Source organism: Mastigoproctus giganteus, chromosome 2 (assembly GCF_048544385.1).
Source record: "Mastigoproctus giganteus isolate SK-2022 chromosome 2, ASM4854438v1, whole genome shotgun sequence".
Lineage (NCBI taxonomy): Eukaryota > Metazoa > Arthropoda > Arachnida > Uropygi > Thelyphonidae > Mastigoproctus > Mastigoproctus giganteus.
This window is the reverse complement of record NC_143576.1, coordinates 158,521,268-158,548,139: the sequence shown is the minus strand read 5'-3', so window position 1 is coordinate 158,548,139 and position 26,872 is coordinate 158,521,268. Positions and strand designations below refer to the sequence as shown.

The 26,872-nt window shown below is 35.2% G+C and overlaps 1 protein-coding gene across 1 annotated transcript in view; it reads right to left on the bottom strand.

Annotated features, from left to right (window-relative positions):
- LOC150089693 (microsomal triglyceride transfer protein large subunit-like) overlaps positions 1–26,872 on the bottom strand; it is a 95,527-nt gene that overhangs the window by 54,218 nt on the left and 14,437 nt on the right. The window contains exons 3-8 of the mRNA XM_090390076.1: positions 23,347–23,492; positions 23,127–23,215; positions 17,584–17,663; positions 14,815–14,975; positions 9,068–9,230; positions 5,355–5,465 (exon numbers count right to left, since the gene is read on the bottom strand). Of these exons, the coding sequence (XP_090246202.1) occupies positions 5,355–5,465; positions 9,068–9,230; positions 14,815–14,975; positions 17,584–17,663; positions 23,127–23,215; positions 23,347–23,492 (750 nt within the window). The remainder of the gene's footprint in view (positions 1–5,354; positions 5,466–9,067; positions 9,231–14,814; positions 14,976–17,583; positions 17,664–23,126; positions 23,216–23,346; positions 23,493–26,872) is intronic.

Genomic DNA, 26,872 nt, shown 5'->3' with positions numbered 1-26,872 from the left:
TTCATATCTTGTCAAGGTACGTCAAGTAACTGTAATATTTATTTATTTATTAGAAATTTAAGATGTTTAAACCTATGTTAGCAATTTTATTGGGTTCTAACTTTTTTTTTAGTGTTTTACTTACCAGACTGAACATTTGTTTTGAGTACTCTGCCCCAATCCTTATTTTTCTCATTAGCCCTGTTGTTTTTAATGTGCGAAATACCATAACACGGAGAAACACATGTATCGCATTATATCAGAACTGACTGTGAAAATCAAATATGTCACTAGTTACCCATATTATTACTTTATGGCAGTCTAACCTGGACCTTTTTTTAAGTTATCATAGTACAGTAAACCCCCGCTATTCGTGGTATCTGTATTCGCGGATTCGCGATCGCTGATTTAATATAAAATGAAACCTAAAAAAATGTGAATTTTAAAGCGCCGTGAATATTTTCTGCCATAAAAAAAACATGGGCGTGGCTATAATTATCTTTCCCAGTCAAAACAGCGCTCGGTGGGGGGGGGGACAAAATCGCGAGTGTGGATGTTTCTCGCTAATCCATGTTCAGTATGTGTTATGCACTTGTCGTGGAAGGTTTCGCGTTTGCTTTTAATTTATACGCTTATAAATTGAATAAATTTATCAATTTATAAATTGATATGCTTACAAAAAGTGATAAATCTACTGTTTTGCAGTGTGTAAAACAGACTTTTTCGAGCGTGTTAATGAAAGAAAGTGACTTTATTGTGGACAAGTTCTTTCTAACCCGTACAAAAATATGGCTACGAATAACGAGGGAAATGTGAAAATATCAAAGAAGGTGATGACATCAGCGAATAAAATTGAGTTATTAGACAAAATTTCTAATCGTGAAAGTGTCTCCTCAGTGGCAAAACATTATAAAATCAATGAGTCGATGGTACGACCAATCAAAAAATCCGCCGTAGTGTCCGTGAAAACGCGCTAATTGCTTAAGTAACTCGTGATGTTAAGTTAGAAAAAATGGAAAAAGCTTTAAATCTGTGGATAGAAGACTGGACTCAAAATAAAATTCAGTTAAGTTCACTCATCATTCGTGAAAAAGCAAAACTCCTTTATCAACACTTTAGCGAAACTGGTTATAGCACTGGCAGGATAAGTTTTTTTGCTAGCAAAGGCACTGGTTTGAAAGATTTGTTTGAAATTTCTAATAAATATTACATTTAATATTAAATTGTTTCTTATTTTCATTTCGATGCCATATGCTTGCATTTCTAATGGTCATATTATGAAGGTACATATAATACATACATAGACAAAATTTTAGACTAGTTTTTCTTATATATTTCATACTTTGGAACAGAACCCCTTTATTACTATGGGAGCCATAACTCAGTATTCGTGTTTTCGGTATTTGCGACATTTCTCAGGAACGTAACCCCCGCGAATAGCGGGGGTTTACTGTAATACTTCAGCAAACAGTATTAGTAAAGGTTGAATATTTAAAAAAGTTATAGAGATGAAAATTATTTTAAAAAGCAAACTAACATTGTTAATACACAAAAAAAAATTTTAATATGTCATTATTTAAAAAACACTTATGGCAATTTGACTACATTTACAACTTAATGCCATTCCATTTCCAGTTCTGCATACAAAGAACATATGTCACTCAGTCTGTGTGCTCCTTCAGTGCTAAACATCTGTGTACAATGTTTTTTTGGTGATTTGTAATCATATTTGATTTATTTGAAAATTAGCTGATAAAAGGAAAAGTCAGTGTCCAAGTGTTGAAAAAACTGTAAGAGTCTATAGCATATTACAAGCAAGAGGAGAGCATTAGCATCAGTAGTGGCATACGATGCAAGAAGGCAAGCTTATGCAGCATCAGCCAAAATAAAAACCTCCCATTTCACACCTCCATTCGTTCCAAATGCCTATCCAGCTCAGCCTTAAATTTATTTAGGCCATCAACTTCCACAATAAAACATGGAAGTCTGCTCCACCAATCAACCACCCACCCGCTGGCTAAAGGTAAATTTCCGCATATCTATTCTACAACTGTCTTTCCTCAATTTGAATCAATGCCCTCCTCAGGTTCTTAATCTGAACAAGAGGAAGAATCACATCAGCATTCAGCTGGCTCAACCCATTCAAGGCCTTATACACCTCAATCACATCACCTCATAGGTGCCTACTCTCCAGCCACTGCAATTTGCAGAACTTAAGCCTTTCTTGGTAAGAGCGCCCCTTTGTTCCCTTCACCAATCTTGTTGCCCGTCTTTGTATTCATTCTAGCGACTCTACATCCTTCCTAAAATGAGGCCTCCAGACCTGCACAGTACTCAAGGTGTGGCCTGACCATTGCCTTGTACAACGAGATAATCACCTCCCTGTCCCTGCTAGCAAAATTCCTATATATCACTGACAAAGCTCCATGACCTGCACTGGCAGCCTGTCTATACTGTTCAGCAAACTTCATATTTGACTGCACAATTGCCCCTAGGTCTTTTTCACTTTCCACTTCCCTGAGAAACGTACCACACAGTTGGTATGTTTCTTTTGAGTTATTGTTACCCATATGCAGTACTTTGCATTTGTCAATGTTAAACTTTTCAGTTGCCACTTCTCAGCCCATTTGCCCAACTTATCTAGATCCAGTTGGAGTAGCATACTGTCTTCACTGTCATTAACAACCCTGCCAACCTTTATATCATGTGCAAACTTGGACATTAATTCTGATATACCTTCATCAATATCATTGATGAATACACAAAACAACAATGGGCTCAGCACCGAACCCTGGGGAACTCCACTAATAACATTTGTCCACAAAGAGCAGTGTCCATTGATTACCACTCTGTCGTCTTCCACTCAACCAATCCTTTATCCACTGTAGCAACCTACCCTTAATGCCATACCTCTCCAATTTGTACAGCAGTCTTCCATGTGCAACAGTATCAAAAGCTTTCCTGAAATCCAAGTATATGATATCAAAATTATTTTTGACATTCAGTTCCTTTGTGACCGCATCATAATATCCAATCAAATTGATCAGACAAGACCTCCCTTTAACAAACCCATGCTGTGTCTTAACTATTACTGCAGTCTTGTCTAGATGATCCTGCAATGCTTCTTTAACCAGTGACTCCATTATTTTCTCTGAAACACAAGTTAAACTAACAGGTCTATAGTTACTTGTGTCACCTTTTGAACCCACTTTCTGAATTGGTGATACATTTGCACACCAACAGTCCATGGGGACCTCCCCTGATTCCAAGGAAGCTCTCACATTTATGGCTAAAGGTTTACTTACTTCCTTTATGGCCTCCTTTAATATAACTGGATAGATCCCGTTCACCCCAGGTGCCTTCCTTACGTTTAACTTCAACAATTTCTCCTCCACTTTGCTCTCAGTTATTACGAAATCACTTAACTCCCTGTTAGAGTTTGATAAACTTCTGGCATTCCCCTCATTGAATAATTCCTCATGTGTAAATGTAGCTGCAAAATACTCATTCAGTTTATCAGCTACCTGAGCATCAATTGTCAACCCATCTATGTTAAGTGGTCCAATCTCATTCATCCCTTTCCTTCTAGAGTTTACATAAATAAAGAACTCTTTGCTGTTTTTCTTTGCATCCTTTGCCAAGGATTTCTTGTAATCTGCCTTTGCCTGCCTAACCTCCTTTGTGACTTGATTACAGACAGGCTTATATCAGCCATAGGCTTCTGTGTCACCTGATAATTTATATGCATCAGATACATTTTTCTTCTCTGCCACGAGCCTCAATTCATCTGACATCCATTTAGACCTGAACCTTGAACAGTATTTCTCAGTTGGAATGAAAAGCCTAGTAGCCTCCAAAATTAAGTCCCTGAAGGCTTCCCATTTAGAATTCAACGTTGGTAACATCATCAGTTGATTCCACTGTACAGAATTTAAAAACTGTCTGAGACTCCTGTAGTCACCTTTACGAAAGTAAAAGCCATTCCATTTAGCCTTGTAGTTACATCTTTAAGTAATTCCCATATCAGTACATTGTGATCACTGTCACAAAATGGTTCCTTTATCTGCAAATTCTTAATGCATGAATAATCACTGCCGATAATTAGATCAAGAGTAGAGTATTACTCCTTCGGGTTGCCTCTCGAACATGATGCTCTGCAGAAAACAGTCATCCAATAAATCCAAAAAAAGTCTTGCTAGTGTGAGAGTGACCAACCCACAAGTTCCAGTCAATATCTGGAAAGTTAAAATCCCCCATTATAAGACATTCTGATTTACTGGCCCACTATTTCTCTGCACAACTGCTCATTATACTCATCAGATTCATTAGGCCTATAACACACACCTACTCTCATTTTTTCTTTCCCAGTGCTTAGGTCACACCAAACAGCCTCGACACTGCATTGTCCACCAACATCAATTGGATGCACTTTTTTTTTTAGATTTTGTGTGTTTCTTAACTAACAGCAAAACCCTTCCTCCCTTCCTGTCTATATACTCCTCATTGTACTTCCCAATTCCAATTCTGCACTGCTTATATCTGTGTGACACCACATCTCTGATATCCCAACAATATCTGCCTTTGATGTCTTGAGTAGCACTTCAAGCACATAAAATTTATTAACTATGCTCCTAGCATTGGTGTGCATGCAAGTATACATGCACTTGTTTCTACTCTTAGTTACCCTAACACAGCCCATGTATTTATTTGTTCCACTATGACTTCCAACAGTCCTGGAAATCTCCATTGCCTTGCTTTCCATGCTGCTGCTCATTCTAATAGCAGTGCAAGAATCACTTTTGCCTCTGCCTGCAGCCACTGTTAATCTTTTAGTCTGTATATCCCACCAAGCTAGCACTGCCTTGATAGAATCAGCAAATATTCTTGCTCCATTTCTACTTAAGTGTCCCCATCCCTGTAGAGTGATAAAACTTACTAAGAATAGACTGGTGAAGCAATTATGCTAGTTATAATAAACACTTTGCATATTTTATACATGATTTGTAGTTGATTTAATATGATATTTGAATTTATTTGCTATTATTAATATGCAAAAGTTTATGAATGGTAGTGAAGCATATGCTTCACTATGTGTATAATGATTTTGGTTTCATAATTATTTTCTATTAGATATCATATAATTAAAAGCTAAAAAGCAGAGTCACCTTGAAGCTGTATATGAGATAAGTACTGCATTGGGGACTTGTAATAAATGGTAAAACTACATTTTATAGGTACCCTGATGGTGAGAGGGAGGATGTCCTTGAATAGAAACTGCTTAGGAGAGATAACATATCTAGGGTTGCTCCTGCAAAAAATTATGCATTATTACAAAATCACATTAATAAAAAAAAAATAATAAAAAAAATTCTTACCTCAGATTGATATCTTTTTTTATTCTGCCAATATACTTTAGCCAAAGAAGAAAGAGTATTAAGAACTGTTGCTTTGATTTTTTCATTCTTGAATGGTTCATGTGCAAGTTTCTGTAATTCAGTTCAATAATAAATCTGGTTAAACTTTCTTTGGTACAGTTAAAAATTAAAACTTCAAATTGATAAATGAATTGAAATGGGGTTAATATTTCCAGCATAATTCATAATTACTTAAGGATTACGTTGGAAATTTGTATTAAAAATAAAAAAACTCTCCTTCAGAAAAACTAATGTTCAACTATAAGATTGAAATTAATTTTTAGGTGCTGCATCACAAATATTAGTGGTCTAAGCCACCCCGAATTAATAAATATGCAAATATGGTTCTACTGTTTAAAAGACAGGACATAAGAGGTAACAAACATAGGATATCACATCTATCCCAGTGAGAGATGTGATGTATAAGTATGCTAAATTAAATATTTAAATTTGTTGTAAACAAGGAAAACAATCTTATACATATTAGACAAAAAAAATTTTAATTTACATTGCAAGATTCTGGCTGTAAAAAAAATCTTGCCTTATCAGTTTAATTTTTTTTCAGGTAGGTCACCCAGTTATGTCTGCCAAGGGCAAAAATTAATGATGCTGTACAGCAACTATGACCTTTTAAGAGAACAAAAATGTGATATTGTTTTACAAGTGGTACTGGCACCTCCATAGCCAGGTGGGCAGGAGCAGCAGTGAGTAGCACACGCTTCTTGATTAGACCAGGGTTCGAGCCCGTGACCACCAAATACGGAAGATGCAGAAAGGTCAGGGAATGACCACCGCATATCCCTGGAACAGTATGGTCTTAGTTGCTAATGCTCCTAAAAACCAAATAATAATAATAACAAGTGGTACTAAAGACTATTAAGGATAAAAAATTGGGGATTTTTTTTTTTTTTTTAGGAATGGCCACATGGTGCAAGGAAGCCTATGGCTTATGCTGCACCAGCCAAAAATAATAATAATAATAATAAAACAAAATAAAAAATAAAACAACAAAAAATAAATAAAGTAAAATAATAATAATAAAAATAATAAGAGAAAAGGAAATAGACAACCTATGCATTTCCCTCCTCCCATAAATCCAGCTGACCTTTGAATTTTCTCAAACTGTCAGCATCTACCACCCATGTAAGTAACTTATTCCAGTAATTTATAACTCGCTGGCTAAAATAAAACTTCCTGCAATCTGATCTAAACATCTCCCCCCATAACTTGAAATTATGGCCCCTTGTTCTAGAATCATTTATAACTGTAAAAATTTCACCCGTATTCATTTTGCTTATGCCTCTCAGAGCCTTAAACACCTCAATCAAGTCTCCTCTAAGGTGCCTGGTTTCCAGGCTCTGCAACCCACATATTTAAAGTCTTTCCTCATATGGATGCCTTTTTGCCAATTTGTTTGGTAATTTGTTACCCATCTTTGGACCCTTTCAAGAAGCACAATGTCTTTCTATAGGTGCAGTCTCCATACTTGATTTACTTAACAAGTGTAGAGAAAAACTGAGAAAAGGTTGCAAGTTAGGTTTAAATTCTACAATTCTGTCCAGACATGACAAGAAAGAATACATGAATAGAGCTTGTCAATCAATTCAGCCCTGAAGAGACTGTACAAGGCACCCGTGGTAGAATTTTTCTTGGCATATCTGTGCTTGCTAACAGGAGAGATTGATTTTAGAGGAATGAGATGGACTTAACAGAAGGAGTGCAAGAATATCTGCTGATGCTATCAAAGCAGTGTTAGGTAGGTCAAAAAACTGCTATTTTGGAGGGGATACAGAGACTAACAGATTAGCAGTGGCTGCAAGCATAGGTGAAAGTGATTCAAGTCCTGCTTCTATTATATATTAGAACATGTAGAAGCCTGGAAAGCAAGGTGTCAGAGATTGCTGGGGGCCCATATGAGACAAGCAAATACATGGACTGCTGATGAGTATAACAAACAACTATACAGACAAATAAGGTGGGCTCATACATCAGAATGTCTTATAATGAGAGATTTTAACTTTCCAGATATTGACTGGAACTTTTGTTTTAGCCACTTACACAGCAAAGATTTTTTGGTTTACTGGATGACTGTTTTCTACAGCATGTCAGAGAAGCAACAGGAGAAAGCTCTGATCATCAGCAGTAACTCTTCATGCATTAAGAATCTCCAGATAAATGAACCACTATGTAGCAGTAATCCTAATATATTAATGTGGGATTACATTGTGTGCACATAGTAATGGAGTAATTGCACTGACTGTCTGACATATCAGATTACTGGCATGTTCTCCATTTACCTCTACCTGGATTTTAAGAATTTGATATTTTTATCAAATGTAACTAATATAATTCATATTGGCAATTATTAAATCAGATGGAGAGTTTCAAAGTAGTATAAAAGTCAGCTGTTACTGGATTTTTCCAATACTTTTAAAAAATTTGAAGGGGGGAAAAGGGTCATAATTTGGTAGCAAAAATATGCCTCACTTTTTAGGAATGTGTGTTGCGACTGAATATTCATGAAGCTTGAAATCATTAGTGGAATAGATATATGTAGAGGTCACAAATGTCTTGTATTAGCAATGGCCACATGGTGCAAGGAAGCCTAGGGCTTATGCTGTACCAGGACAAAAAAAAAAAAATAATAATAATAATAATAATAAAATAAAATAATAATAATAAGAAGAAAATTTTTAAAAATAATAATAGTTAATAAGAGAAAAGGAAATAGACAACCTATGCATTTCCCTCCTCCTGTAGATCCAGTTGACCTTTGAATTTCCCCAAACTGTCAGCCTCTACCATCCATGTAGGTAACTTATTCCAGTAATTTAGAGCTCGCTGGCTAAAATAAAACTTCCTACAATCCAGTCTAAACATCTTCCTCCATAACTTGAAATTATGGCCCCTTGTTCTAGAATCATTTATAACCATGAAAATTTTATCCTCATTCATTTTGCTTATGCCTCTCAGAACCTTAAACACCCCAATCAAGTCTCCTCTAAGGTGCCTAGTTTCCAAGCTCTTGTAACCACTTTCTGAATAAAATTCAAAGGAAACATTAAGTGATGTGTGTGTGTGTGTGTGTGTGTGTGTGTGTGTGTGTGTGTGTGTGTGTGTGTGTGTGTGTGTGTGTACATGCATTCATGTGTGTGCCATAGTAAAAAGATATTTGTTTAAAAATCAGATAAAGAACAGCATACTGATAGAGCAACTTTATCTTTAAATAGCACTTCCATAAAACCATCTGGATGAAAAGAAGTTCTAAATGAGTATATAGTATATTGTTTAATATATTTAATATAATTGCATTAATTTTACATTTAATTTTAATTATTTATTACATTTTCATGTTCTAAATCATACTTATCTGCTCTAATATTCTTAATTTTTTTTTTAACTTAACAATGATTTCAACTTAGATTTAGATGCCAGTACTTTAATAAAACATAGTTCTAAAGTGTTTTCCACTTATGTTCCTTATTTGCAGCTTAAATTACCTCCATCAAATGAACTTTGTTAATTAATATACTTATCATATGTTAAATTAATGAAAATGAGAAACTGCATGAATGTAACCATTATATTACCCAAATGATAAGAATCACTGAAACAATGAACTTTTATATTATCAAAACTAGTCAAATAGGATAAATAAATAGATATCTACTCACTGTCAACCTCATTATCACATGACGACTAGGATTAGGAATGATGGAAAGACATAAAAGAAATCGTTCCATTAAATCAGCATCCTTTTCAGCATCCAAGAGATTTAGAGCTACTTCTAAAGATTCTTCAGATTGTGTGCCAGCAATAAGGTCATAAAGTTGTGGTCTACCATAAATAGATAATATAAATTTACACACTATATGAAATAAACTTTAAACCAATATTACATAAAACAAACACAAAATATTTAAATTTCACATATATTAGGATTGCAGAATTTTAAATATATATTCACTGCTCAAACAACATGCTTGCCTATTAAATATATACAGTCAGTCCTCGTATAGCACGATAGTTGTGTTCCTAGAAACCCTCGTGCAATGCAAAATCGTGCAATATAAACAACAGGCCCTATGGGAAAAATGGGGTTAGGTGCTGACTACCCAAGATTGAATACACATTTGTAATGAAAACATTACCAAACACAATAAATAATCGTAATAAAATACTTACGTATTTTATTACAACTATTACATAATAAAATATTGCTACTGCTTTTGCTTCTTTCGTAAGCAAACTTGTTTTTTGTTTGATTTTCTATCCAAACAGATGACAGCCGTTCCATCTCTTCCAATTCGTGTGTCTTAATCTAATGGATTTTAATTATACTTTGAGTTGTTCCTGCCATGAAAGTTTTTTTTATTTTCTCTGCATTCTTTGTAATTCTCAGCGTTGCCTCATTTAGGCCTGTGGCACGTGCAATATCACATGGTCTCTCATTTCGCTCAAAGCGCTTCACAATTTCATATTATTTCTCTATCGATTTTTTTTTTGATTTTTTTTTTTTTTTGATTTGGTAGTTGTTGGCGCATCGGCTTCTGTGGCCATATTGCACCTCCCAAGGTTTTTGCAGTACTTTGATCCAAGCCCGAGGCGGGAATCGAACCCGCGACCTTTGGGTTGCCGGGCAGGTACTTTACCCACTTTCTCTATCGACAGAGGCAGACTGGTCATAAGCCTTACCGGGGAAACCCAGGTGGGCCAGAGGCCGGTGTGATTTTGGCCATAAACGCTAGTATGAGGCCACTACAAATTTTCCCCGGTAAGAATTTTTGACCCAGTCCGCCTCTGTTTATCGATATTGCTTTTCTTTTTCTCTCTGAATCTGTAGTGTCTTCACCAGGACACTTCCTTTTCACACCTTTTAAGTATTTTACCCATTTTTTAGAAAATAAAGCACAATTACAAAATGAGGAGGCACGCTTGATACACATAAACAAAGCTGCGTGCATGTGAATAAACAACACCGAAGGCAGAGACACACTATGAACACCTCACTAGCTCACATTTTACTAAAGCACATTTCTGGGGGTTACTACCATAAAACAATAAAAACAATTTCCAGCTGAATTTCTGCTAGGAATCTGTTATAAACTGGTAGTAAACTCGATCTAATTGCACTTGCGATAATACCGATAACTGGAATTGTGTGGATTTTTACGCTATTATGGTGAAATGTGTTTCCCCTTCACTGATATAAAAAACATAAATACATTTTCAGAATCTTCTCTTCATTCCTATCGTGTTGAGTTCAGTTGGGGTGAGTCTACATTCGACTGCCAATTTTTGTAAACACAAAGGCGAATCGTGCATAAGCGAATTCGGTTCGTGTTATATACGATATCGTTCCCCTATTTATAAATCGTGTATGATTGAATTCTTGTAGTGTAAACACGTGTTATACGAGGACTGACTGTAATTAAATTCAGACTTTGTTAATTTTGAATGAAGATGAAAAATACCGTGGTTTTTCACTTTCATTCAGTATTCTGTCATGGTTTGATCATAGGTTTCCCCCTCTAATCGTCTCTTCACAAAACAACAAAAAAATATCTCAATACACTACAATAAGCAGAATGGAAAATCTTATTAAAAAAGCGAAGAGTAAAAAGCAAAGATGGTGTTAATAAAAACGATGTTAATTATTTTGCTTCATGGTTAAACACCTACTTTATTTTTAATGCTTGATTTATTGCTTGAAATATAAAATTAAACAATTGATGACTGAACTTATAAAAGCCTGAAGTGACTTTTGCAACTCCTTCTCATAAGCTGAAAAAATAAAATTTTACCAATAAAATCCAATTAAAGTGAAAAATATAGAAAATAATTAGGACAACTACTAATAACATTAATAGAATTAATAATTCTATTAATGTTATTAGTAGTTGTCCTAATTATTACTTACTAATATTATTAGTAATTAATAATTACAGTGATCTCCTGTTTATGAGTACCATTGCATTCAAAGGAGCAGTTTGTAAATCAAGAGCAATTTTCCCATTCTCTTTTGCACCCAATATTTTTCTTCTAAAAAAACAGTAAATTACCTTATAGAAATAGCAAGATCTCCTAAAATCATAGACTCTGTCCAAAAGAAAATAAATAATAAAAATCTAGCAAAAAAAATTGCTTCATTCCAAAGAAGATAATCAGATTAATCAATAAGTGCTCCTCTATTGATTCACTCGATTCTTTATCATATACACACAGGGGTGATACACAGACTAATAAATTAACAATAGTGGCAGACGGAGGTGAAAGCCATCCTTGCACTGTTGGAATGAGCAGCAGCCTTGAAAGCAATGTGCCATAGTAAGCTAGTTATGAAAATATCATGTTCATTTTATTATTGAATGTGTTATCTTAAAATATTTTTGTAGACACTTTATCCAAATGAAAATCAATAGTCCAAATGCATAACTTTAAGTAGCTGAGTGGTCAAGAGTGTGAGTGCAGTATCACACACTCTTTGAGTAGACTGGGGTTTAAGCTATGACTGCTAAATACAATTAACGTTTGTATTGATGATCTGTTGTAAACTCCACTGACCTGGTTTGGTTGTCTACCTCTAAAGAAAATATTCATGACTAAATCCAAGCATAACTATAATAATTACACTATTCTTAATAAACTGACTACTAATTATACCTCAACACCCTATAAAATAATGTGCAAAACTTATATGGCAAAGTAAAGGAACTGGATGAAAAATATAATTTTGACATCATATACTTAAATTTCAGAAACGTTTTTGATGCAGTTGCACATAAAAGACTGTTTTACAAACTGGAGCAATGTGGTATTAAGGGCAAGTTACTGCTATGGATAAAGGGATATTTGAATGGGAGGAAACAGAATGGATATCAATGGGCACTGCTCTTTTTGGAATAATGTTGTTAGTGGAGTCCCCCTCAGGTTTCCATGCTGGGGTCCATTGCTGTTTTCTATGTTTATTAATGATACTGATGAAGCCATAATAACTTACTTTTGCAGAGAATATGAAGGTTGGCAGGGTAGTTAATGACAGAAACCGACAGCAATCAGCGTATGCTACTGCAACAAATTCTAGACAATTTAGGCAGATGGGCTGAGAAGTAGAATGCAAGACAAATGCAAGATGTTTGCAATGACAAAAGCAAGGCACTTCATGTAAGGAAACAGTAATCCCAGATTAATGTACCAACTGTGAGGTACCAGTTAGTACATTAATCTGGGATTATAGACTTTTTCATTACCCTCAGTCAGGTTAGCAGAGAATGAAAAAGACCTGGGAGTAATTATGCAGTCAGTCATGAAGTTCTCTGAGCAATGTAGACAGGCTGTCAGGACAGTTTGTGGGGTTTTTGTCAATATTTTTGCTGATGCTATCAAGGCAATGTTAGGTGGGTCGGTCAATTACTAGCTTGGGGTGATACACAGACTAACAAATTAACAATAGTCAGGTTAGCAGAGAACGAAAAAGACCTGGAGGTAATTATGCAGTCAGACATGTTATTTGTTTGTTTGTTATTTGGTTTTTAGGAGCATTAGCAACTAAGGCCATATTGCTCCGGGGATATGCGGTGGTCATTCCCTGACCTTTCCGTATCCTCCGTATTTGGTGGGCATGGGCTCAAACCCCAGTCTAATCAAGAAGTGTGTGCTACACCCTGCTGCTCCTGCCCACCTGGCTACGGAGGTGCCCAGTCAGACATGAAGGTTCTCTGAGCAATGAAGACAGGCTGTCAGGACGGTTTGTGGGGTTTTTGTCAATATTTTTGCTGATGCTATCGAGGCAATGTTAGGAGTCAGACAACTACTAGCTTTGGGTGATACACAGACTAATAAATTAACATTAGTGGCAGATGGAGGTGAAAGCCATCCTTGCACTGTTGGAATGAGCAGCAGCCTTGAAAGCAATGTGCCATAGTGAGCTAGTTATGAAAATATCATTTTTATAACTCTAGCAGCATTTTTTTTTGTAAAAATTTTTTGTAAAAAAAAATTCCATAAGGAAGGCAAATTTTTTGACTCTTACTTTAAGAGCAAATAGTATGGAAATAAATATTTCTCCTTGAATTTTTTTGTTAGTAAAGAATAGTATAATCTTTGATATGAATGTAATAGTATAATATGAATGTAATGTTGTTGTTGTTATTTGGTTTTTAGGAGCATCAGCAACTAAGGCCATATTGCTCCGGTGATATGCGGTGGTTATTCCCTGACCTTTCTGCATCCTCCGTATTTGGTGGTCACGGGCTCGAACCCCAGTCTAATCAAGAAACGTGTGCTACGCACTGCCGCTCCTGCCCATCTGGCTACGGAGGCGCCAAATGTAATGTTGGATGTTCAAAAGATAATCATTGAGAACATCCTCCATTACATTCATATCTACAGTAGTTATTTTAATGAAATTTTTAAATACTCAATTCTTACAATTATTATAACACCACAGCATATAAAGACTCATCATTCATTTTTTACATGTCAAGAATACTGTTTTATCACTGAAAATGTAAAATTTCAAGTTCCTAGCCGCAACAGTTATTTTAAGGATTTTTTAAAGTCATTCCATTTTTTTTAAAATAAAATTCATGTAGAACTCTTTCAATGGAGCACCTTGTGATGCACAATCTGTTACATAAACAAATGAATAAAGAGCAGTTTTTCTAAGTTGTTTACATATGCATTCATTCTCTGTCTCTCTTCCCCCCACAAGAACATAAAAATATATGATTCAGAGTGAACAAATGATCAGATGTAGTCATTTGAAGAAGTAAACAATGTACACAACTGCCTCCAGAGAACTGACAATGGTTGAATAGCAAAACCAACTTTATGTTAATGCCCCTGAAAAATTTCCGTAGTTACAAATAATGGCTTCTTTCAAAACTACTAGGACTAACCGAAAGAATGTGTTGATTATTTTTGACTGCATAGTGATAGCAGATAAAATTTAATATAGTTTTACTTGAAAGTAATAAGGTTTTCAGCAAAACTAGGACTATTCTTTCTTTGTTTTTGAAAACCCTGAATACCCTTAGGGATTGATTCACTCCCCGGGTACCTGACAGAGGGTTAACCATAGTGAGCTATTTGACAATTTGTGGTGAGAGCGAGTGACTGCAATTTTGAATGATCAATGCTCCTTCTAAAGGCTGTCCATGTCCTTTCATCTATAGGGCTTCTGGTATCTGGCAAATGGCAACAGGTCTTATCACCATTCTCTGTTATAAAAAGTGATGCTATTAAATAAGGTATTCCAGATAGTTCTGGTAAATTAGGCTATTATTCGGAAATGTTTACACAGCTCTAGGGTAAATAGAGCAATTCAAATAAGAGTTCATTGTAAAACAATGACAAAACACACTCAGCTAAATCTATAAAAAAAGAATAAGTGGAAAAAACCTGTTATATTTATACATACAAAATATCTTTATTTTCCATATTTCTCAAAAGATCTTCAATTTCCTTTTTTGATGCTTTATGAAAGCCTTCCAGTAATCTTAAATATCCAAGTGCTGATTTCATTTTAGCTAGATTTTCTGACATCAGATTTTCTTGGTATTCCAGCACCAATTCCGAAAGCTGATAAAAATAAGAAGAATGCACTTTAAAATAGCCTAAGCTTTAATAAGTATCCAAACTAACGATTTAAGATTAGTATTGCTATCTTGTTTTTTAAATCAGTTTAATCTTGTATGCTCTTCAGTAGCTCAGAAAATAAGAATTATCAGCTTACCAGTATTTTAATTTAATTTCTGAAAAATAAGTGCAGCATTCACATTTATCTGTGAAAACACAGATAAATGTGAATGCTGCACTAAAAAAATTTTATGAAACTGCACTTGAAGATGTTTATATAAGACTTTTTAATCTTTTGCGTATATACAAGTGTTATTGATCAGTTATAATAAAATCTGCCCTTACAAAAATTGTTTATTTAAGTACTGGAAATATAAACTTATTAAATAATCAATAAACAAAACATTAAACACATTTGAGCACAAAAGATTTGCCACTGCATTTTTCACAGATCTTGTCAATCTTAAATGCAAGTGGAATACAATTCTTGAAAGATTGAAAACTATTCTCAAAAAATAATGAATTTCAGGCACAAAACAGAAGGTAAACATAAAGAAATGAGATGCACAAAATGATAAAATAGCAAAATTATTACAAATAGCAAAGATAATAACTGAATGGTTATGTAAAAAAGGGAATTACAATGAGGTAAAAAGTTAGTGATGTTGTAGAACAGACTAAAAGCATTTTAGGGCTAAAGCCTCAGGTTGCATAGAAGTTAACTTGACATACAGGTTAGTGCAAATGCATCATTTTAGTATGCAGAAAACTACTAATGTGGCTAAAAATTGGCATCATTCAATATATCTCATACTGTGAATACCTCCACAATGAGTTGCTATATTTCACTACCTCAAATAAGTAACGCTTCACCAATGGAGAAGACTATTGTTACTTATTCTCAGTGGATACCACCACCTAGACAGCACTGTTTCAAAGCTTATTAGCTTCTTATCAGTGGGTGGGCAGGTACCCTGGTGTTGCAATGATGATAACCCAGTTATCATCATTGCAACACCAGAGATGACTGATGGTGTGCAAATAGATCAGACTAAAAGCATTTTAGAGCTAAAGACTCAGGTTGCATAGAAGTTAACTAATATACAGGTTAGTGCAAAAGCATCACTTTAGTACACAGAAAACTATCAAAGTAGCTAAGAATTGGCATCATTTAAGTTAACTTCAAATTGATCAAACTGACAGTTCTTTCTCTTGCAAAATGTTTATACATTTTGGTGAATCATCTCTGCATATTGTGCAGAGATGATTCACTGCGGCCATTGTGCCAATCTGCCATTGGCACAATGGCCACAAGAAACTGTTTTATGTGTACAGTGTGTCAAGGAATGCCCATGAGAAAGATATTTGAAACATTTTATCACTGCTGTAAATCTTCTATATTTATGGGATGTAAATCTCAGATAGGTATGTTCATTATCCATAATATTTTTTAAGGATCCTGGGTGAAAAATTCAACTAAAGCTCTGATTTAGCCCCAATGATGAAATGTAGAACCGCTTCATCCTTAATCTCATCAAAAGTATATCCATAATCTTGTAAGTTCTTTTGGAATAAATTTTCAACAATCTCTTCTTTAGTATACTCTTTCATAAATCAGTAAGGTACAAAAAAGCAAAAAAGTACTGAAAAAGTACTGAAATAAACAAAACAATGAAAAAGAGACAGTTTGTCTTAGAGTGGGTACCACTATTTTGAAATGCAAGTCAGGCAGCCTAAATGAGACAACTGTGTAAAAAAAAATGCACATTGTTAAACAATAACAAAATGCAGTCTTGAAGACTCTCACTCAATTATTCTAAAGGAAAACTACTGCCACACAGAAATGACTAATAATGGAAAAAACAAAGATCAATTTGAATAGGACAATATAAATGACATTTCTGTTATGGACAGAATGCAGTTAGCAGAAGAAAAAGCAAAATTTCTTAGCTATTCCATATTAGTAAACAATAAAAAACTGCTGTGATGAGAAATCTAGTAACTATTGACAGAATAGCAAATATTGGAAGAATGATTATTTTTCAAACACTCTTCACTACTTGTATATATTGTCATCATCATCAGCCATTTTTAATCCACTGCAGGGTGAAGGCCTCTCCAAGTTTCCAGTTCCTTGTGTTTTGTGCAATGGCCATCCATTTACTACCCACGAGCTCGTGAATTTCATCTGTCCATCTCTGTTGTCTTCTAGGTTTTATTTTAGCTCCTCTTGGGTACCATACTTCTATGTATACAGTGGGAACTTTAAAGTGTTATGAGATTATTTTTTAAATTCTGGAAATATACTACTTTTTAATATTTAAGATATTAGTTTTAACCTCTTACTAAATTGTTTGTTTGCTAATGTTATGGTAGTTTTAATAAAAAAAAAATTATGCACAGACAACCAATTTTGATGTAGACAAGCAGAAACATAAAGCATATTAATATTTTCTTTCTTTTCTTTTTCTGATTCAGGAAAAGCCTAGCATCTGTGCACCTTTATATATTAATATCAATACTAATATGAATGTCCTACTCAACATTTGAATTCAGAGGAATATCAATAAATATATGTAAATATAAAAGATAAATCTTCAAAAATACTTACAGATCTGCACTGACTCCCAGTACACTGTCTGATATCAGATTGAGCAATGAGATTATCTTTAAATAATTGTATTCTCTCACCTATAAAAATATATTTTTTTCAGCACTTTGAACTTCTGCTTTATGAAAAAAAATAAAAGTTGTAGCATTTATAAAATTGTATTTGTCATTTTTATATTACTAACTTTACTACTGACACTATTATATACAAATACCTAAATTACTTTCATTATGAAAACAGAAGGATCATTAGTATAATTGGCCTATGTTTAGCATAATTATATAATGACTGTTCAATTATCCAAGCCTTTATATAATCAGCTATGTTCACAATTCTCATCATGAACAGAACTAATTATTTTGGAGAGAAAATATATACCAGTAGCACTGGATCATCTTATGATATAACATCACCTATGTCAGTATTGATAATTGTTGGTGAAGTGAAGACAAGCTAAGAGACAGTGAATAATATTGTTCTATTAAGTGAAAAAGAATTTAACAAGGTTTGTATTCATTTGAAAAAGAAAGCTGCTGCTAATTCTTCCATGTGATGCCAGAAGCCTATCATGAGGAAAGCATTACATGTGCCATTGGCATTAAGCATTTCGTGAAGGCTGAGAATCCATCATGGATAAGCATTAAACAAGACAACTGTTGACCTCCCAAAATAAAGGTTTAGTGAAGCTTTTTATTTCTGTTTGTTTTAGTTTCTATTAATTTTAATCAAAATCTTTAACTAGATTTTATTTTCTACTTATGCTTTATCTGTACCTTTATTGGCATGTATTTTACATCAGAAATAGAGACACTATATGGCAGTTATTGCTTGCAATTCCAGTGGTTGACACCTGAGGATGATGCCGGTGTTATGAGTTGTACAGCAATATCCCTTCTTGATTAAATGCATTATACAGCTATATTCTTTTTTGATTAAATTTATATGCATTATATTAAATCCATCTCTCTCTCTCTCTCTCTCTCTCTCTCTCTCTCTCTCTCTCTCTCTCTCTCTCTCTCTCTCTCTCTCTCTCTCTCTCTCTCTCTCTCTCCCCCCCCCCCATTTTATTTTCCTTGCATTTCTGAGGTTTAGCTTTTACTGCCTTCGATTGCATTTGTCTACTTTTTTGCTTCTCCCTTTTTCTTTTTATATATATATATATATATAAGAAATGCTATTAGAGAATAGTAGGTTACGTGAAGAATTTTTAAATAACAATGGCCATTTTTAAAGTGAGTGAGTAAAGTAAAAATCAATGTAATAATATGAGGTTACATTAATTTTTACTTAACTCACTGTGCATTAAAAAAAATAATGCCATTATTATTTAAAAATTGTTTTTTTAACCTACTATTCTCTAAAAGCATTTTATTTTACTACTCCTCTCAGCTATAGCTGCTTAGCACTGGTCAGAGTGCACATTCTATATGTTCCATGATTCACCATATTTTCATATCCATTCCATGTGTTAGCCATACTTTTGTTTTCCCAGTAAAAAATTTGCATAGAAAGCCATCCTTGGCATTTTCCCATCTTACCCCATGGTTCTTTACATTGAGGCAGATGCACTGGTATCTCACTGTACTGAAACCATAACTATTCACCCTCCTAAGCCAATCAATTCTAAAAATGTCTTATATTATTAAAACAGCTAAAGCAGTAATTTCGACACACACACACACACACACACACACACACACACACACACACACACACACACACACACACACACACACACACACACACACAAATAAACAAGTTAAGATATATATATTTAAACTAGTCATGCCAATTCCAATATTAACAAAATAAACAATAAATATTACCATAATGTTGTTACTAAATAAGGCCTACATTGAAAGGCACGTCAAGTGGGGCTAGCGCCGCTCAATATATGCCATCATGAGCTATCTGTTTTACATGAGCTATCTGTTTCTGCTAGTTATATACCAGCCTCAACCGTATTCATATATACTGAATATAGTATACATAATAGCTTTAAGATTAAATTTAACTTTAAATTTAAGTAGCTAAATGAGCTAATGTAACCAAAATAAATATGAAACTTATAATAAAAAATTTGAACGGCAGACTGGCAAAATATAACTGCTAGCCCTACAGATAGCCAACCTCTTAAACATTAATGGAATATTTACAAGTATTTCTGTTTCCATAGCAAATGGCCAGGAGGAAAAAATAGGCAAAAGGAATAGGCAACAAATTATAGCAATAGTACCTCAATCTCCCTCGAATTCTTCTAATAGACTTTGAGGAATAAGATATAAGAGTTAGATAGCATAGGTAATTTTTCAGACTTGATAAAGTCTTGGGATCAACCTATAATCAGTATTAAGTTGATTCATGACATGGTGTTTGGTATGAAAGTTAGCTGGTTGAAGGCTTTGCTGAATATATGCAGAGATCATAAATTTATCAATGCACACCTGAAACATCTGCTGTTTGATATTTTTATGCTAAGCTGAGAAATATTAATGTAGTTACAAAGGATTTTATAAGTTTTAAATTTTTAAATAGGGTTTTAGATTGCATTAACCTAGAACAGATTCTTAACCACTTCAACTATGCTTTGCCTTTACCCAATTCAAGTATAGATACTAGATTCAGTTATGTTAAGCCCATTGGCCTGAAGGTATGTAATTATAAACAAGAGGTGATAAATCTTAAGATTACAAAGAATGATTCCCTCTGCTTCTGCCATTTACCAGAATATCAAACTTATGTTGATGTACACCATAAACATATAATCACAGGAAACTTGAGTATAGTCAAACATGTAGAACTTAGGAGGTTGCTGTCCTATGGTTTTAAGTTTAGGCCCCATTTTAGGGCTAGTCTTAAGCAAATCTGTAATCAAATTCGTATTGATCTGATACAATTTAGCCTAAAATTGGTGTATAAATACAGCATACCAGTAGAGGCATTCCGTATGTGGACTTGTCTTACATACGAGGCATTGGTTAAACAGATTAACTGTAAGTTCAAACAGTATGATAAGGACATGATTTTTGACTTGAAGTTAATTAAGCAGCAGTTATGGGATTTGCAATCTAGATTTATTATAACCATGGTTGATAAAGCAACCAACAACTATGGTATTATTTGTAAAAAGTTTTATACTGCCACTTTAGCTAAAGAGCTCAACAACAGTACTATTACTGTTGTAGCGCTATTTGCATAGCTATAAAACTATGGCATAATAATATTTGCCCTCATACTATAGTTAGGAATTTGGGGATTTTGTTCTATGGGAAAGAATAAATTTTTTTTTGTTGTCCAGAGGTCGCTTATGTTCACAATGCTTTTAATTGGAGGATACCTTTTCCGTAATTGAATATGACAGTAGAGGGAGCTTTGAACTTTCTTTCACTTCACGCAGCAGCTTGGGTCTATCCACATTTTGTTTGCTCTACTCCGAGGTATCGGTAAAATTTTGCTTTGTTCAGATATATTGGTTAATTTTGCTTTGTTCTGTAAGTTTGGCTTGCTCTTCTATTATTATGGTCCTTAACTTTAACCTTAATTCTATTTTAGAATACTTTAATCTTAATTGGATTAGTACAAGCTTTCTTTACACAATGAATTACCAGGAACCCTGCTAAGGGACGGGGATTTACACCCCCAGTAATTTTCCAAAGTAGTTTGCTGTCTTTACCTTTACTTTTATCTTCATGCTATCTAACTCTTATATCTTATGCCTCAAAATCTATTAGAGTAATTCGAGGGAGATTGAGGTACTATTTGCTATACTTGTTGCCTATTCTTTTAGCCTATTTTTTGGGCTCATGCCCTCACTATTTTTTTCTCCTGTCCATTTTGCTATGGAAATAGAAATACTTGTGTAAATATTCCATTAATGTTTAAGAGGTTGGCTATCTGCAGGACTAGCAGTTATATTTTGCCAGTCTGCCATTCAAATTTTTTATTATGAGTTTCATATTTATTTTGGTTACATTAGCTCATTTAGCTACTTAAATTTAAACTTAAATTTAATCTTAAAGCTATTATGTATACTATATTTAGTATATATGAATATGATGAGGCTGGAATGTAACTAGCAGAAACATATAGCTCATGTTGTTATTGATGGCATATATTGAGAGGCGCTAGCCCCAATTGACATGCCTTTCGATGTAGGCCTTATTCAGTAACAACATTATGGTAATATTGATTTTTATTTTGTTAATATTGGAATTAGTATGACTTGGCTATACAGGGTGATTCACTACCAGTGCGACAAACTTGCAGGAGGTGGAGGGGGCACAAAGACGAATCGGAATCACATAGTATTGCAGGGTCCGAAATGCCTTCGTCATGCGGTAGAGGACGTTGAACGGGAGGTCGCGTGAACAGCAATCCCACTGGAAGTCAGCATTTGTGAACCGTTTCTGTTGAAGAAACCAAGTAGCAAAAGTCCTCCGGAGTGGATAATCCGCAAGCTCCAATGATTGGACGCGCTGCAGATGGTATGAACTCATTTGGTTTGTTGACAGTATCCTCCATACAGTGGATTGGGAAATACCCAATCGTTGGCCTATCGCTCGAGTACTCGTACTCGGATTGCCTTCTGCAAGACGTAGGACATTCTCGTCATTGTCTGGTGTTCTCGTCGTTCGCTCTCGATTCATGGTACCTCTTGTGAAACAACCAGTCTCACGTAACCTTCTGTGCACACGTGCCAAAATCGTATGATGAGGAGCATGCCTGTGCGGGAAACGTTCCTGGTACAAGTGCAGAGCGGTGCGCCTGTTACAGTCCGCAGCTCCATACGCGAGGTGCATGTCGGCCAGTTCAACGTTTGAATACTCGTCCATCCTACTGCCTCGGGAATCGGTTCGAAAATGCTGACTTCCAGCGGGATCGCTGTTCATGCGACCTCCCGTTCAACGTCCTCTACGGCATGATGAAGGCATTTTGGACCCTGCAATGCTATGTGATTCCGATTCGTCTTTGTGCCCCCTACACCTCCTGCAAGTTTGTCGCACTGCTAGTGAATCACCCTATATATTGAGACAGTTAGAGCCCTTTATGGTTACACCTTTTTCTTAAGCTTTAAAGTTTGAAATAAAAATAAATATCTCGTATTTTTGCAGGCTTATGTAATGTTCAATCATTTCTGATGGGGCTCCCCCGTAGCCAGGTGGGAAGGAGCAGCAGTGCGTAGCACACGCTTCTTGATTAGACCGGGGTTCGAGCCCATCACCTCCAAATACGGAGGATGCGGAAAGGTCAGGGAATGACCACCGCATATTCCTGGAGCAATATGGCCTTAGTTGCTAATGCTCCTAAAAACCAAATAACAACAACAATAACATTTCTGATGGCATTAATTTGTCCTGTCCTGAATATATCTGTAGTTTAAATGATCTAAAATTATCTAAATAATTTGGATATTAGTGTTAATTCTGCTTTATATATATATATATATATATATATATATATATATTAATAAACAAGTTAATGTATTTTATGTTGTACTAGCAATGGTGCTACCCACTTCAATTTAAATGGATTTAAAATAATACCTTGTGCTAATGTTTCCACTGCCAGCTCTACATTGTCAGCTTTAACAGATGATCGACCTTCCACTTGCTCAATCAGAGTAAGCTTGAAGCTGAAATAAAATTGGAGTATTTCAAAATTAAAATTTTCATACTGCATTTTATTTTCAGCTATAAACAACTGATTACATGCTTGCATACTAGGGAGGGGGGAACTTGGTGAGTTTGTGATCACCTGACTTACTGAGATTTAACAAACACAGCAGCTTCTTGCCATAAATTCAGCTTTAATCTTACTTCTTCTCTACCTAAAGCTTTCTGAATAACATTGGCAGATGCAACTAAATTATATATGGTTTCACTGAAAACAGTCACATTAGGAGATCTAATCTGTAAAAAAAAATAAAATTAAATAAAATTTAGATGTATATGATATTAAGAATTTAATTTGTTTTGCAATGGTCAACAATGTTATTTACAACATATTTTGATTATTCCCTCCATGCAATAATTTCATAAGATTTCATTCAGACATCCTTTCTTCTCTACTTACTGTTAAGGGCAATTAATAATTAAGCATAATGAATATCCAACAGAATAGAATACACAGAGCCAAAAGTCACATGGTTATAAAAGCCTAAAGTTTTTATTACTATTGCTATTATTATTTTTTATTTAATAGACTGCCTAAGAAAGATTCTAATGCAGAATGTTATAATGGTAAGACTAGGCACTTTAATCCAGAAGGTGGGGGGGGGAATCTTTGAATGTTAAGGATTCTTTTGGGAATAGGATTTCTCCCTGTTGTTGTTATTTGGTTTTTAGGAGCATTAGCAACTAAGGCCATATTGCTCCGGGGATATGTAGTGGTCATTCCCTGACCTTTCCGCATCCTCCGTATTTGGTGTCTCATGGGCTCGAACCCCGGTTTAATCAAGAAGCATGTGTTACGCGCTGCTGCTCCTACCCACCTGGCTATGGAGGCTCTATTTCTCCCTGTATTTCCAGTTTGCGACATTAGTAAATTTGCTGTAATGGCACCAACCGATTGTTTGTTATTTGGTTTTTAGGAGCATTAGCAACTAAGGCCATATTGCTCCAGGAATATGCGATGGTCATTCCCTTGACCTTTCCGCATCCTCTGTATTTGGTGGTGACGGGCTCGAACCCCGGTCTAATCAAGAAGCGTGTGCTACGCACTGCTGCTCCTTCCCACCTGGCTACGGAGACGCCTCCACCACCAACTGATGCAGGAATCTGGAAAATATCAGATTTTGTTAAAAATATCTGACAGAAAGGTGCCTACACAATAAGACCTGTGATATGTATTCTAGTCTATATATTTACAGAGACCTCTATTTACCACATTTAATCTATGAATTTCTTTTTTCATATATATTGTATGGAAAAATGAAATTCATTGATTAATAATTTTAATGCAGTATACTGTTATCTTTAGACAGTCCATGTATGCTTTGCATGTATTGTTATGTAAGACTCGTGAATATGGTATTGCTTGCAAGATATATGTACATAGAAAAAAAGAGACTTAAAAAATATATATTATACTATTGAAATTAAACTGAATGGCTAAGTTTAGAGAATGTAAAACTGCAGAGTTTTATTAAGTGTTCTATGAAACGTACCAATTGTGTGGTACTACCCTCAGGGAAGTGGAGAGTGAAAAAGACCTGGGGGTAATTGTGCAGTCGGATATGAAGTTCTTTGAGCAGTGCAAACAGGCTGCCAGAGCATGAAGTTTTGTCAATGATATACAGGAATTTTTCTAGCAGAGACAAGCAGGTGATTATACCTTTGAGTAATGCGTACAGGTCTTGCAGGCCTCATTTTTGGAAGGATGTAGAGTTGCTAGAATGAGTACAGAGAAGAGCAACAAGATTGGTGAGAGAAACAAAGGGGTTCTCTTACCAAGAGAGGCTTAAATTCTGTAAGTTGCAGCATCTGGAGACTAGGCACCTGCAAGGTGATCTGATTGAGGTGTACAAAGTCTTGAATGGTTTGAGCAGGCTTGATGCTTATGGGATACTTCCGCTTGCTCAGATTACGAACCTGAGGGGGTATAGATTCAAACTGAGGAGAGACATTTGTAGAATAGATGTGCAGAAGTTTGCCTTTAGCCAGTGGGTAGTTGATTGCTGGAACAGACTTCCATCTGTTGTTGTGGAAGTTGAAGCTTAAATAAATTTAAGGCTGAACTAGACAAACATTTGGAGTGACTGGATGGGTGAAATGGGAAGGGTTTTTTTTTTTGGCTGAGGCTCTATAAGCTTGCTTTCTTGCATCATATGCCTCAACTAATGCTAATGCTATACTTATTAATAAGTATAGCATTTTCAAGGCCTGTTACTATAACTGGTTACAGATCAGGAAAAGTACTACCAACAGCCAAACCTTATTAGATAAAACAAGATCCAAACCTTTGGCTCTCTGGGTTGAGGTGAAACAGCCAAAAGGCAATGCTATTGATATCATATATTTGGATCTTAGAAAGGCCTTTGATACTGTTGCACATGGAAGACTGCTGCACAAATTGGAGCAGTGTGGCATTGGTGGCAAATTGCTGCTATGGATAAAGGGATGGTTGAATGGGAGAAGACAGAGTGGTAATCAATGGACATGGCTCTTCGTAGACTAATGTTATTAGTGGAGTCCCTCAGGGTTCAGTGTTGGGTCCATTGTTGTTTTCTAAATGATATTGATGATGGTATATCAGGCTTAATGTCCAAGTTTGCAGACAATACGAAGATTGGCAGGGTTGTTAATGATGGTACACTGCTGAAACAGGATCTAGAAAAGTTGAGCAGATGGGCTGAGATGTGGCAAATGAAGTTTAATATTGACAAATGTAAAGTACTACATATGGGAAGCAGTAACCCCAGAGTAAGTAATAAATCTGTGGCTACCACTGACAGTGGTAGAGAATGAAAAGGATCTGGGGGTAATTGTGCAGGCAGATATGAAGTTTTCTGAGCAGTGCAGATGGTCTGCAAGTGTAGCTCATGGTGGCTTGTCAATGATATACAGGAATTTTTCTTGCAGAGATAAGGAGGTGATTATCCCTTTGTATAAGGCAGTGGTCAGGCCACATTATATACGGGTCTGGAGGCCTAATTTTAAGAAGGATGTTGAGCTTTTGGAAAGAGTACAAAGGACAACAAGATTAGTGAATGGAATGATGGGTTGCTTTTACAAAGAAAGGCTTAATTTTTGTAGATTACAGTGTCTGGAGACTAGGCACCTGTAAGGTGATCTGATTGAGGTTGTAAAGCCTTGAATGGTTTGAGCATGCCCTTTGTTGCATTACTCATACCAACAGCAGCAATAACAACAACAATGACAAAGTTGTAATAAAATGTATAAATATTTAGTGGTCCAAAAGTTAAGCAGATATTAGCTTCACAAGAATTGGTAGAAAATATGACTGATGCTGAATGAAATGCATGGCAGTTAGTTTATCTTGTAGTGGACAATGTTTTTGCTAACATAACAGCAAAAAAATTAAAACAAATCGTTGACAAATTGATTGTAAATTATGGAAAAATGGGAATCAAAATTTCAACCGAGCTCTTTTCTTACACTCTCACTTAGATTTTTTTTTTTTTTCAAAAAAATCTTATCTATTTGCAAATAGCACTGGAAGAAATTCCACAAGGTTGTAGCATAAGTGAAGAAGAGTTACCAAAGAAGGTGAGATAGGAGCTGTGATGGTTGACTATTCTGTTTTTTGGTTGTGGATGATCTCATTAGCC